Source organism: Electrona antarctica, assembly GCF_951216825.1.
Source record: "Electrona antarctica genome assembly, chromosome: 16".
Lineage (NCBI taxonomy): Eukaryota > Metazoa > Chordata > Actinopteri > Myctophiformes > Myctophidae > Electrona > Electrona antarctica.
The window spans coordinates 13,512,805-13,526,099 of record NC_136797.1 but is presented as its reverse complement, the minus strand read 5'-3'; the positions used below and the strand labels follow the sequence as shown (position 1 = coordinate 13,526,099).

General features: G+C 41.5%; 1 protein-coding gene across 1 annotated transcript; it reads right to left on the bottom strand.

Annotated features, from left to right (window-relative positions):
• Positions 1 to 917: 917 nt before the first annotated feature.
• On the bottom strand, positions 918 to 10,757 carry LOC306940065 (serine/threonine-protein phosphatase 2A 55 kDa regulatory subunit B alpha isoform-like). The gene is made up of 10 exons (XM_079525020.1): positions 10,613 to 10,757; positions 9,724 to 9,795; positions 7,246 to 7,343; positions 6,922 to 7,087; positions 6,476 to 6,585; positions 5,642 to 5,819; positions 4,286 to 4,450; positions 3,878 to 4,047; positions 2,988 to 3,079; positions 918 to 1,930 (listed from the first exon to the last, which is right to left on the bottom strand). Exons 1-10 carry the CDS (start codon positions 10,617 to 10,619, stop codon positions 1,651 to 1,653), a joined length of 1,338 nt encoding a protein of 445 aa, XP_079381146.1. The 5' UTR covers positions 10,620 to 10,757; the 3' UTR covers positions 918 to 1,650.
• Positions 10,758 to 13,295: the final 2,538 nt, after the last annotated feature.

The following is a 13,295-nucleotide window of genomic DNA, read 5'->3' as shown; positions in this document are numbered from 1 at the left end:
TGTGGGTGCATGCAGCCACTGTGAGGCACACATCTGCAACGTACGTGCGTTTCTCCAAAAGAAACAAGACTCCATTGGCCAAAGTTGTGAAACATGCATATGCACACGTACGCATCCCAGTCCAGGACTCCAGACACATGATCATACAGCAACATTAACACAAGTGGACAAACAAACATCGAAATGAAATAGCTCAATGACTCATTCATCTCCAGCCTAGTTCCATACTGGCTCTATTAGCCGCCCTAGCCTCGTTCCCACAGCCCCACTTCCCAGCGGTGAAGAGAAAAGCTGGGACTTGAGGGATGGGATCTTATAGGGTTCATCATCAATGACCAGGCCAAAAAAGAAAAAGTAGTTCCTTTATTACCTTCACCGTCAGGTTTTATTATTAGGCATCAATATTTCAGTTTCATTGAGGTGTTGAGACAACAGTAGCAGATTCCATAGTGCAGGTTACTGTACCATCACATTATCGTAGTTATGTCTACTGTAGTTTCAACAAACATCTTTTGAGTCAGTGCCTCAAATAATGGCTTTATATGCAGTCTTACAAGCAGTATAGACATCCAACTATAAGTAGTTTAGTCGATGGTAACGGAGTCCAGTGTACAAAAATAAAACTTTCCACTGTCCCAAAAGGTCTGATACACTGAGGATGTGTGGAAAAACAATACTGCCGATCACTCAAAAATACCTCAAGGTTAAGCTTCATAAAATAGAAAAAAAAGTGACCAGGTGAAATTTGCTCATTTTTATAAATACAATAATCAAATTAATAGCGTAATTATTAAATTAATGCCAAAATCTTAAGAGCTAAAAGGGACAAAGGCCGCGCCACTCTAGCTTTCTAGACGCAAAATGTATCTTCTCAAATAAAAATAAATGGAGAAATAGAAATGAGACAGAAACAGTGATAATTCAAAAGGGGAGAAGAGGTTTTATAGAAATCGCATCACACGTGCATTTCATGCAGGGCCGCCCAGGCCAAAAAAAATAATGGCACAGGATAGTAGTAGATAACGCCGTTCTTATACTTAATGCATACTTGGGTTGCGCATCTGTGTTGCATGTGATTGCCTATGTTTAGCGTGTTGCACATCGATGTGCAACTAAGTATGATTCAGGCTTCGAGGCCTCTATTACAGAGGGGCTTCCATGAAATGAATGCTGGTAGATGTTTAAAGGAAATCTGTAGTGGTCTGAGAGGCCTGAAGTGTTCTGGTTTGTCTACAGCACTGCCATTGAAAGAAGAAAAAAAAGAATAAGTGCATTCTGGTTCGTCTACACCATTCCCGTTTAAAAAATAATAATACAAAATAAAAATAAGTGCGTCTCTAACCACTTTTAATTAAAAGAAATAAAACCCTGGAGCAAGAAAGGGCAGGTGATATCGTTTTTTAAAATGGCACATCACTGAAACAATACAAAGGCAGACACACATCAGTGTGCTACATACAGGCTGATCTGATGGCAATCAAAAAAAAAAATAGGTTTTATCCGTTCACATGTGGAACATGGCAAAGTCTGGTGATCCAGTAATAACAAGCAAGGGGGTAGTCTCCACTGTCCACTACAGTTCATCCAGAACTAGGGTCTGCATGAGAGATCACACTGTTGCAGATGTCACGTTGGTTTCGAGCACTCTCGTTAATTCACTTTGCCCTGGAATATGTAGAGGTTGTTGGTCGTTGCCACAGCAATGATGTCATCTTGTGGATGCCAGGCGGTGTGGAGGATCTTCTTGTTGAAGTCCAGACTGTCCACGCTGATCTCGTCCTTCTTGCGCTTGCCACCCGTGCACACCTTACGGGGCTTCAAGACCTGCATGGGCATGCTGTTCTCCCGAGACGCCTCCAGTGTGACGTCTCGCCTGTGGTCGCGGTCAAACATCCGGAAGAAGTTGTTGTATGAGCCGGTCATCACCACACTGAAGAGAAGAAAGGGGGTGACATGGAGTGAAGCAGAAACAGACACGCTGGTGTTTTTATTTAAAAAAAAAAAAACACACACTGGCTGGCGTCTGACGCCTTTACTAGCACTAGTCTGCTATGAATGTCTAACTACAAAAAACTAAGACAGTCCATTCCAACGCTATTGGAATGGAAACCCATTCCTTGAAACATATTGGCCAATGTGCTGCAAGGTAAATAAGCAACAAAACTGAGCCGACTTCTTTCTGTGGAAAATGGTGCATCTATACATCACTTATATCCAAAGCGCTTTACATAGATGCATAGTGCATTACAGTCACACACCGATGGCGGAGGAAACCATGCAAGGCACCAACCTGCGCATCAGGAGCAATTAGGGTTCAGAGTCTTGCTCAAGGACACTTCAACACTAACTCTGGGGGAGCGCGGGATCGAACTGGGAACCTCATGGTTCCCATTCGACCACTCTACCGGCCACTCGATCCCTGAGCCACTGCCGCCCACAGAATGGAACGATAAGACTGGAGGTGAAACAGATTTCACATTCTGATTCAAGTGTTCCGGCAATTATTCACAACAGCAGTTTGTGTATGAAAGTACATGTTGTACCCCCATATAAAGACATCTTGATGATGATCCTTGAGTTTGTCATGCCAAAGAGTATAGAGTACAAAAATCACAAAAAGTACCAAATCAAGTTAACCAATAACCACACAGATATTCATATCCTGCACATGGATAAGTGCAGTGGTGATTCCATGGGTTGAGTGTTGAAAAGTTTCCCACAATGCCTGTGATATGCACTGTGGCCAATCCGCAGACACTCCACAGACATGCTCTTACTTCTGTCCATTAGTTTTATACGCCTCCCCCCACTCTTCTCACCCACAATGGCCTAAAACACCATGTCCAAATCTTATTTTGCTTCATCACATATCTTTATTTCTTGGGGCTTGGCAATGGCAACCCATCCTCATGTCCAATTTCCCCTCCCATTCCATTCCCCATCAAAGATAGAGCCACAGATTAATTCATATCGGTTTGCATGCATACCTGTCAGTCCCATTCCAGCAGCATTCAAATTTGTCAAAGATGCAGTCATTCTCGTAGAGCGAGCACAGCTTACTCCTCAGGTATTCATGAACCTATATTAGAAATCAGAGGAAAGTAAAGAAAATGTGTTAAATATTAATCAATATATATCCACTGTGGAATAATAATTTTAGTACAATGTATTAGTACAACGCCTTTTATGTTGATTAGTAGCCGTTCAGGATCTACACAGACGTGTACATACATATTTGCCTCTTGAACACAGGTTTTATCTGCATTTAATTGTATGTATGCATGTGTATGCATTATTATGTATGTATGTATGTACTGTATGTAGATTTTCTACATAAGACAGCTGTGTTACCGTGTTAAATAGAGGTTTGTTTCATATAAGGCATTTTTTTCTCCAATGCTCCTCTCTGCTCTGGTCAAAAATACACTGGTGTACTGCAAGTCTGCATAATATTCAGAAGTAGGGTAACCCCTAGTGGCTGTTATGTGGAACTACTAGAATTGAAAAGTGTGTTAAAATAAGTGGTTGTTGAACAAGTACTCGTATCAGTAAATTAAGTACTTAAGTACTTTCCTGGTAACCCCAGGAAAAATGTTCCAGTGCAGCCTTTCCAGTGCTACACAAAAACCCATGCTATAAAATGACTTGATGGGAATTATCCTATACTACTATAATTATTCTACCAAAGTGGTAAAGCCATAAATAAGAGATGTCATTACAAAAGGCACCGTTACTTTTATAAGAATCAGAAATTAATTTAGAATGGTTTCGCCGTTTTGTTGCAATGGCTATTTCAATCTCAACAACGTACATAAAAACAGCAAAAATTGCTGACCTACAAGCTCACGACACAACGTGAGCTTATAAGTTAGCCCACCTGGTAGGTCTCCACAGGCCTGCTCTCCATGTTCAGGTCCCAAATCTTGACCGACAGGTAATCTCTAGTCATCATGTAGCGTCCATTGTGGCTAAACTTGACGTCTGAGATGGAGGATATTATCTCGGAGAAGAAGGAGCGATTGCTGGGATCCCCTGGTTCCTCAAACACTGGAGGAAAACAAGAGGAGGGCACGTAAATGAAACGTAACGCTAGGAAGGAACCCACTAGGCACGCAAAGCAGATAAGCACAAAGACGCTGATTTTCTTCCGCTCAATGTTAACCCATTTTGACTTGAGAACGATTCTACAAAATGTCTTCGAAATCCTGAGAGTTTTCTGAAAAACTAGTAATTTCTGACCACAAGTGGTCAGAAATAACTGCTGGAAGTTCCTGGAACTACTCACTTTTTGAGTAATTGTCACACAGCGCAGATGCCCTCATGTCACACAAGCGGAGAGTGCCTTTGCTGCTGCTGTAGACAAACGTGTTACACTGGTGAGGGTGGAACTCTACTGCCGTTATCACCTCTGTTAGCTCCTCCATGTTGGATGGTTTGATGTCCACAATATCTGAGGAACCAATGGTCAAGAGGAACAACCCTTCCCGTCAAGCAATTATGACAGCATTAGCGATTGATTGTGACCAGGCACCGAGAACACGTCTGGATTAAGACACTAACAGACTAACACATATAGACGAATCCGGAGCGCTACCCTGGTAGCAATCATAACTGCGGTGTCTTATCGGCTCTCATTATTGCCCCTTGCCACAGCAGTTTGTTTATATAAATGCATCCATGCGTTTAAAAACACAGTACACTGTGGAGTGTTCATTTACAGGTCCAAGTTTACACAGTTAAACAAACAATTCGGACTCTTGTGTAGGTATATTCCAAGTACCGGTACTGTCATTCGGAAGCTAAATGCTGGAATGCATTTCATAATATTCTTGGCAATTCATTACATTCCAAAGTAATCTAGTAGTTGATATTTTCTCTCTCTCCTTTTGGTTTTTCAGGTTGACACTAAAGCAGCCATTCTGAATCACCGAAAGTGAACGCCCTCTCTGGCTGACATGTATTCATAAAGGTAACACTTGGCCCAGGTAACATAACACCACGTTTATTTTAAACTAAAGCACTCTTAACCGTCCTGCCGCCGGGCACGAGGAAAACGAGAACCTACTCTAATTGCTCCGCCAAACACAGCTTTCTCGTGTTCTAATTGTTTAATCGCTGTTTGATCGGTTTTGATGGTTAGCATTTGTTGCTACCGCAAACAATATTCTGGGACATAACACACTGTTGCGGCCATTTTTAAGATGCGCGCGCATCCACTTCCATTCTAAGCCCTGCATTAAAAGCCCTGTATCTCAGAAACGACATTGCGGGGGCAGTTTCTGGGCCAGACAAGCGTTTTCAACGGCCTGTAGCAGGCGCTGTGATACTCGCGGCCGGCTTTATCCACCATCGACCGAGAGAACAACAACCGGTGAAGACACCACACATCAGTTTGTCACAGGAACATGGAATTACAGATATTTGGCTCTTCAAAGTGAGTGTTACGTGCGATAAAACCCTGGCAGTACGCGATCGAGAGATGAATTAATGCTAGCGGTAAATGGGCTAAAACTGTGGCAGCTTTGTAGACATCCTTAAAATCGCTCATCATCATTTAGAAGACATTTGTTTGTGTTCCACACACACAGGCGTCAGGCACATGCACACATTTACATATGCGCACACACAGGTCTGAGGATACTGAAGCTGCGGTCAGTGATTTCCAGGTTCCACAGGTTGATGCGAAGGTCATCTGCAGACAGATAAGTCTCGTTGTCACTGTTGACTGAGATGGAGTTAACATGGTAGGTGTGAGCGTTGGAAAACACCCTCCGTGGGCTGGCTTCCACCATCAGGTCCATTGGTCTGAAAACTGGCACCTGGGAAGGTAACAGAGAGGATATTTCCAACAGTATCAGTTCACCTGTATCTGCATTAAATCACATTACATGGCTTGGTTGAATGCTTGATTCTAATTGGTCAATCGCTGAATTCAGCGGTGAGTTGTGTTGATAATGACCGCTCCGCTGAAACAGACCTCTGCCTAATCAAACCCTCTGAGCACCAGCTGCGCCCCGCTTGATTTACTGCCGTTTCCAACATGAAAGCCATGTAAACACACACACACACACTAGTGACACACAATGTCATTTACAGCTAAACATTGCTCTAAAAAATTTGTTTTTTGAGCGAGAAATAGACGAAGCAGTACCCGAAAATGGATTCCATTTGATCAACTCACTTCCTTGTTCTGACACCTTCAGGGAGTTTTAACCACCTCGGCTTCGCCTCGGTGGTTAAACTCCCTGTCGGTTAATTATCTCCCGACAATGACCACCTAGCCAGATATTATCACTTACTTAAAAACCTACCATAAAAGGTAAATTTAAAATGAACACAGGAAGGAAGTTAATTTTTTCCATGCCAAACAAAGCACCATTTCCCTTCAACTGCATTCTCTGAACATTTATTATTCTACTTTTAGTTAATAGGAATGGCTGTGATGTGCTAGCCAGTAGCCACAGTCCCTACTGACCCGCAGTGAAGTGACAGTGTTGGGGTCTACGTATTGTCCATCCTCCTTGAGATTGTATCCCTCTGGTCTCTTGTCACGTTCACTGATTTTCCATAACTTAATAGTCTTATCTGCAAAAAAAAAGAGGAAATAAAAAGAAAAAAGTTCAGACAGTTTAGGAGATAATCTGTGAATATAAATTAATCTGATGAAATGCAGGCTGGGGTTTTTAGGGAACAACTACATCCACAAGCAACCATACATCATCATTTCTATGCACACACTAAGCTTAAGTTATCCCACCAACAGCTGCAGTGTTACATTGTGCAAGGTGTAACAAGTTCTCTGCCTTAACTTAGTGCCGTTATTCATATTCGTGATGTGCAGGTCAAAACCTGGGGGGGGGGGGGGGAATCCTAATTTTACAATCGCCACATTAACAGTATAAGAAGAAATGTCTGGCAAACCATTCGTAGACAACAGGAACTGAGCAGCATTCCTCTGGGGAAGCCAACGGATCTTGTTGATCTTCTCCTCAATTTCCAAACTCTTCAAGTAGTCAAACTCCGGCTCGTGGCTCTGGAAGGTGCTGTAAACGCTGTACTCACTACGACACTGTGGATGATTCTTGTTCTGTTGGGAGGCAGGTCAAATAAGCACCGGAGGAAAGAAAGAGACATCACAAGAGCAGGAGTTAGGAGAGAACAATCGAATGGGATGATTAGGTAACAAAATGGTAATGTGTGACTTATCTTCTTAATTTATTGATGCAAGAAAATATGAAACTGTACCTCTATTTCCTGCTGAAAAATGACAACACGTCCACCCTTGTCTCCTGTGGCTAGTAGTTTCCCAGAGTCGTTAAACTCAACAGTGGATATGATGTCCGCTGCAAAGACACAAAGGTAGATATACACATTTAGAGTTGGCCATAGAGTGCCGAAGTCCTGACGTCACTCGCTCATCCCCTGGTTCTGCCTGGTTCACGGAAGTATTTTCTCTATGGAGAATAGCATGGGCTCATCCTAAAATCGAAAATATTTGCGCCCTCTACCGATATTGATGTCAGACTTCGGTGCTCTATAGACAACTGAAGTAGAGGGATAAACAGATTTCCAGTAGCACCGTTTCTCCGGAGCTGGCTCACCTCCTACAGAACTATGACGTAAAACTGTCATGCCTGCATTAGCGATGTCAGTCATTTGTTTGATGATCAGATGTATCACTGCTATTAAGAAGCGGAATCAGGTTGTGATAAACTTTACTTTGCAGCCGCCTTGCTCATGTTGGTGTTGTAGTAATTCCATAAGCAACAAACATGCAGAATTAACATGACAGAGTGACAGAGACAGAATTGTCTCAGCAGCAGATATTGTCACTGTCATATGGAAACCTTGTATGTCCAAAATGGTTACCTTCCAGGGAAAAAATAACCTTTGCTCCAATGGATCCAATGTATTAGTCACAGACAGTATTACAGTAATGGTTAAATATTTATAAAATAAACCCATCGACATACTTTCGTCATAGTCCAAAGTTTTCAAAACATAAAAAAATAATAACAGATGTACAAGCTCACAATGAATCACAACTTGCAGATTGGCTCTTTTTCTAGCCAAAAATAGGGCATTAATGAAAAAACATAATAGTCCAGCAGGCATTTTTTGTTCAATGTGGGAAATTTGGTATATATATACCAAATATATATTTATTTATTTTTTGGCCTAAAATATTGTTTATATTCATAAATTCATGAATCCACCTGCTGACCTGCTGTTATCATTGAGCAAATTATTTTAGGGGGATATATGCGACCATACCAATAACAACATATATAAGGCAATATTTTCTAAATGTCATTATGCTTTATTAAGTAGCATGTCAATCTAGGGTGTTTTCATGATTCTGAATCCATTCCAAGCATTAGTTTTGCACTAAAAACACTCCTTGGGCTAAAAACGTCCATAGCCACTTGCCCAAACGTGCTGTCACCTCATCACATTTGTGATGACGGCTATGGCCGTTTTTAGACCAAAGAGTGCGAAACTAAGAGAAATTGCTCAATGATGACAGCCGGTCAGCAGGTGGATTCATGAATGTATGTATGTATGTATGTATGTATGTATGTATGTATGTATGTATGTACAATGTACAAATGTAGACAATATGTTAGGCCAATAAAAAATTCTGGGCGGGAACGCCTTTTGGTGTTCTAACCCTTCTGGACGGGAACCCCTCTTGGAGTTCTGTAGTGTACAGTATGTACAGTATTCAAAAATGTAAAAACTTTGATGCTGCTATATAAATATTGGAAGTTTTTCAGAAAGCTTAGGTCAGGATTTAGAGCGCTTTTTAGAATCGGCCTCAGTCCAAAATGGCAGATATACCAAATGTTCCCACTCCACTCGCCCGGCTGCCGGACTATAAGATGTCATATGAAGATACCAGGTTTCTGCCTGACAGCAACGATATGCACCATTACCCTCTCACTCCACCGTAGATGTTCCAAAGTGCTGAACCATTAGTTGCTGAACATACTGTAAGTTCAGCACCAGTGATTTGCTGTACACAGTGTTGCAATTCCAATGGGGTGCCCTAATATTGTATACAACATGCAGACAACTTACACATAGTGTAGTGGTCCTCACATTATTTGTACAAGCCTTTTCTTTAAGGCAAAGTGCTAAAGGAGCAACTCAGCAAAACAGAAATTGCCTAGGACTGTGTAGCAGTGGCATCACCAGAAAAGCAACCACTAAACAAGATAGAAGCTGAAAGAAATTAAGTAGCAAGAACATGCTGAATTGACTGTAATTAACAACAGCGGAGACTTAAATAAAATCATGGCTGGTTGACAAACAAATCTGTTAAAAAAATGTATATTAATAATTCATTCAAGTTTTGTTTATTCTCGAAATTACACTGAGTAATTAAACTCATACTTCCACTCGTGTCAACAGGCTATATTGCTCAGCATAAAAAGGTAGGGCATGCTATTATAGGTTGTCTGACTGGGCTCATTTAAATTCAATGCCCATACTCCAGAGCATAAAGGACACAACATGACAATTGAGCCAAACATAACATTTTACAAATACCCTAGAATAAAAGGGAAGAAACCGCTGTATGCCTGCAAAACATGCAAACTGCAAATAATAATTTCCTTCTACAAAACAATCAAATTAGAAATTACATTCCAAATGATCTGGCTTAAAACATAAAAAGTCTGATAAAAGATAACTGTATGAACTTCAGACTAGAGCTCTTACCTTCAGCAACATCATCATCAATGGCTCCTTTCACCTGAGACAAGCACCACTGTATGTCATTAGAGTCACCTCCTGTAGCGAAAAAAGGACATCCAAGAGAGACTGGTCATTTATGCATGCCGAAGGGCTTGATGGAGTTAGGAAAAGTCCAGAGGAATTGCTTTAACAATCAAAGTACTAGGACGGTTGTAGATTTGGTACACAGGTACACACTACTTACTTCTTTTTTATATTACGTAGATAAAATACTCACTCAGAGTAGTCATTCTATAAAACAGGCTAGTGCAGATATTATTATATCTATATGCCATCGCTTAACCAGTTTGTTTTCTAACATGACATTTTCAGTCCAACAACTGGACGGGTCTAATGAACAAAAATGGTGTGATGGGCTGGCAACAGTGTATTGACTGTACATATCTGGCGGAATGCCTTTGTTGATACATACAACTAAAGCCAGATTTATACTTCTTCTGAGTGACCGCGGGGACGTTACAGCAACAACAGACGTCGTATTTGTATGATCAATTCAAAACATGTTGGAATTGCAGCAGCAAACACTTGTGTTTGATGAACGCCACCGCTGTTATTTTTTTCCGAGTATCACAAACACATCATTTTAGAATTTTGCGTGTTGTTGGTAAGGTATAACTTCTTAAAAGGTGGGCCGGGGTGGTGGGTTTTGTTTAACACATCTAGCTTTGTTATAAAAGTTTAGTTAGTTAGCACACGTTAGCTGCGCTAAGCCAAGTTTAAACTACCATCTTCTTTCTGTTATAGGCGGTAACTTGTTGAGATGCAAAGAACGAACGACAGCAATAAATCAGACTTATTCTAATATCGACGCGCTGGTTGATTTTCAAGCTTCACTTGTAGTATATTTACATACCTGCCATTATAACGAGTGAATGCTTGTTGTTATCTCGGTCCTATTAAGTGAAGTAACGTAAGTGCTACAACAACCATGGATGAGAATTTAGAGCTACGGGCGCCGCCATATTTCTGCCAAACACAGGAAGTACCCGACGTGCGTCAACGGAAGTGTGCGTGTCGCGCACGTGCGCATGCGCGCAACCCACCACCCCCCCGCCGCGCGCGCACGCACGCACACATGCACACACTGTGACAGACACGTAGACATATGCACACACGCACGCACACACACACACACGCACACACACGCACACACACACACACGCACACACACGCACACACAGTCACACACACACACACACACACACACACACACACACACACACACACACACACACACACACACACACACACACACACACACACACACTTTTCAAGGCTTGAATAAAAAAGAAAAACTCAAAAGCATATTATTATATTATTATTATATTATATTCTTGTCATATACAATGACATAAATTTTCTTGATTTTCGACGATTAAAAACAATTACTAGTGTGTAGTTTTTTCATCAGTTTCATCAATTTTTTTTGTTCATGGTTCTTGCGACGATTTCAAAAACAAATATGAAAATGATGAAAAAACGACATAGCCTACTATATATTCCAGGCCAGTTGGAAAAGGGCAGACTGAGAGGTGGTAAGAGACGAGTATATTAAATTGGACATTTTCATGGTAAATGTAGAGCTGGACAAGGTTCTTTCAGACATAAGCCCCATTATGTCTGAAATAACACCTGCACCTTGATGACATGGGACTTGAACCTGCCAACTGTCTGTAGCAGAGGCAACCAAACAAGCGCTCCACACCATTGAGCCAAGGCACCTTTGGGCATTCAGAAGATGTCTCCTGGTGCTTTTGAGTTTTTATTTTTTCATTCGAGCCTTGAAAAGTTCAAATTGAGCTGATGGAGGAATGGGACTTGAACATGGAATGTCTGTACTGAAAGACTGATCATTAGACCACTGCGCCATCAGTCAGACACTCTCAGCCAAAGTCTCCTGGTAATTTTGAAGTTATCTTTTGTTTGTTACCCTTCAGTTAGTAAAGTTAAAATAACACAGGGTCATATTAATCAGATGTTTCTTAGCGCTGTTGAGGTCTTCTTTTGCATGTTAGTGTAACAGCCGGGAATCGAACCCTGGTCTCCCACGTGGAAAGCCAACATCCTAACCACTAAGACAAGTCAAAGGCAATTGCCTATGACTCAGGGGAGATATTAGATTTTTGAGTTCGTCAGGCTGAGGCTGTGAATAGGCTAGAATAGCCTTCAGTTAATAAAGCTGAATAACTCTAGCATTAGACTTTAGGGAGACTGGGATTTGAACATGAACTCTCTGTGCTGAGAGTCTGTCTGATCATCAGGCCCTACTACACCATCACTCAGAAACTACTGTCTCTTTGTACTGTTCTGAAACAACCTTTTGTATGTTAGCCTTCAGTTAGTAAAGTTGAAAGAATCGAGTCTTGAACACAGAATCACATTCATCAAATGCTTTGAGAACTGTTCAAGAGTTGTTTTGAACGTTAGTGTAACACCCGGGAATCGAACCCAGGTCCCCAACACGGAAGGCCAACATCTTAAGCACTAAGCAAAAGCAGTTGACTATGGCTCAGGGGAGATATGAGACTTTTGAGGTCATCAGGCTGAGGCTGTGAGCCACTGCCACAGCCACAGCCACAGCCTTCAGTTAATACAGCTCTACATGTTCAAATCCCTGTTCTCCTATAGTTTAATGCTGGAGTGTTTCAACTTTACTAACTGAAGGCCAACACACACAATTACCAGTAGACTTTGGCTGAGAGTGTCTGACTGATGTACAGACATTCCATGTTCAAGTCCCATTCCTCCTACAGCTCAATGCTGCAGTAATTTGAACTTTTCAAGGCTTGAATAAAATAAAAACTCAAAAGCACCAGGAGACATCTGCTGGATGCCCAAAGGTGCCTTGGCTCAATGGTGTGGAGCGCTTGATTGGTTTAGGGGCAGCGGTGGCCGAACGGTTTGCGGAGCGGTCTTGTTATCGGAGGGTCGCCAGTTCGAATCCCCAGACCAGCAAGTTAAAATTACCACCGCTGAAGTGCCCTTGAGCAAGGCATTGAACCCCTACCATGAAATGTTCTATGAGCAGGGTCTGGCTGTAAACAAGCATCTCGAGCTTAGTCCATTCACCCTGGGTAAACAAAGAACTTTGCTTTTGCTTTGCCTCTGCTACAGACAGTTGGCAGGTTCAAGTCCCAAGTCATCAAGGTGCACGGAGGACCATCGGGAGGGACCCTCTCTCCCCCTGTTTCCTGAGAAGTAACTGTAGGGGCTTATGTCTGAAAGAACCCTGTCCACCTAACATTTTACAGATGTTAGAATTAGGTCAAACGTTTAAAAAAAATATCAATGCATTTTGGCCCATCATCTGACAGAATAGTCTGTGTATTTGCATACTGGGCCCTGATTATAACTGTCGACAATGACATACATTTTTCTTGATTTTCGATGATTAAAAAAAAATACTAGCCTATAGTGTGTAGTTTTTTCATAATTTTCATAATTTTTTTGTTCATGGTTCTTGCGACGATTTAAAAAACAAATATGAAAATGATGAAAAAACTACATAGTTCATGGTTTTGGCCCATCATCTGACA

Excerpts from the sequence above, each read along its gene's own strand:
- LOC306940065 (XM_079525020.1), bottom strand. Across the intron at positions 5,820-6,475 it reads ACACTGTCACTTCACTGCGG|GTGCCAGTTTTCAGACCAAT; the intron begins GTCAGTAGGGAC and ends TTACCTTCCCAG. Across the intron at positions 4,048-4,285 it reads GTGTGACAATTACTCAAAAA|TGTTTGAGGAACCAGGGGAT; the intron begins GTGAGTAGTTCC and ends GTTTTCCTCCAG.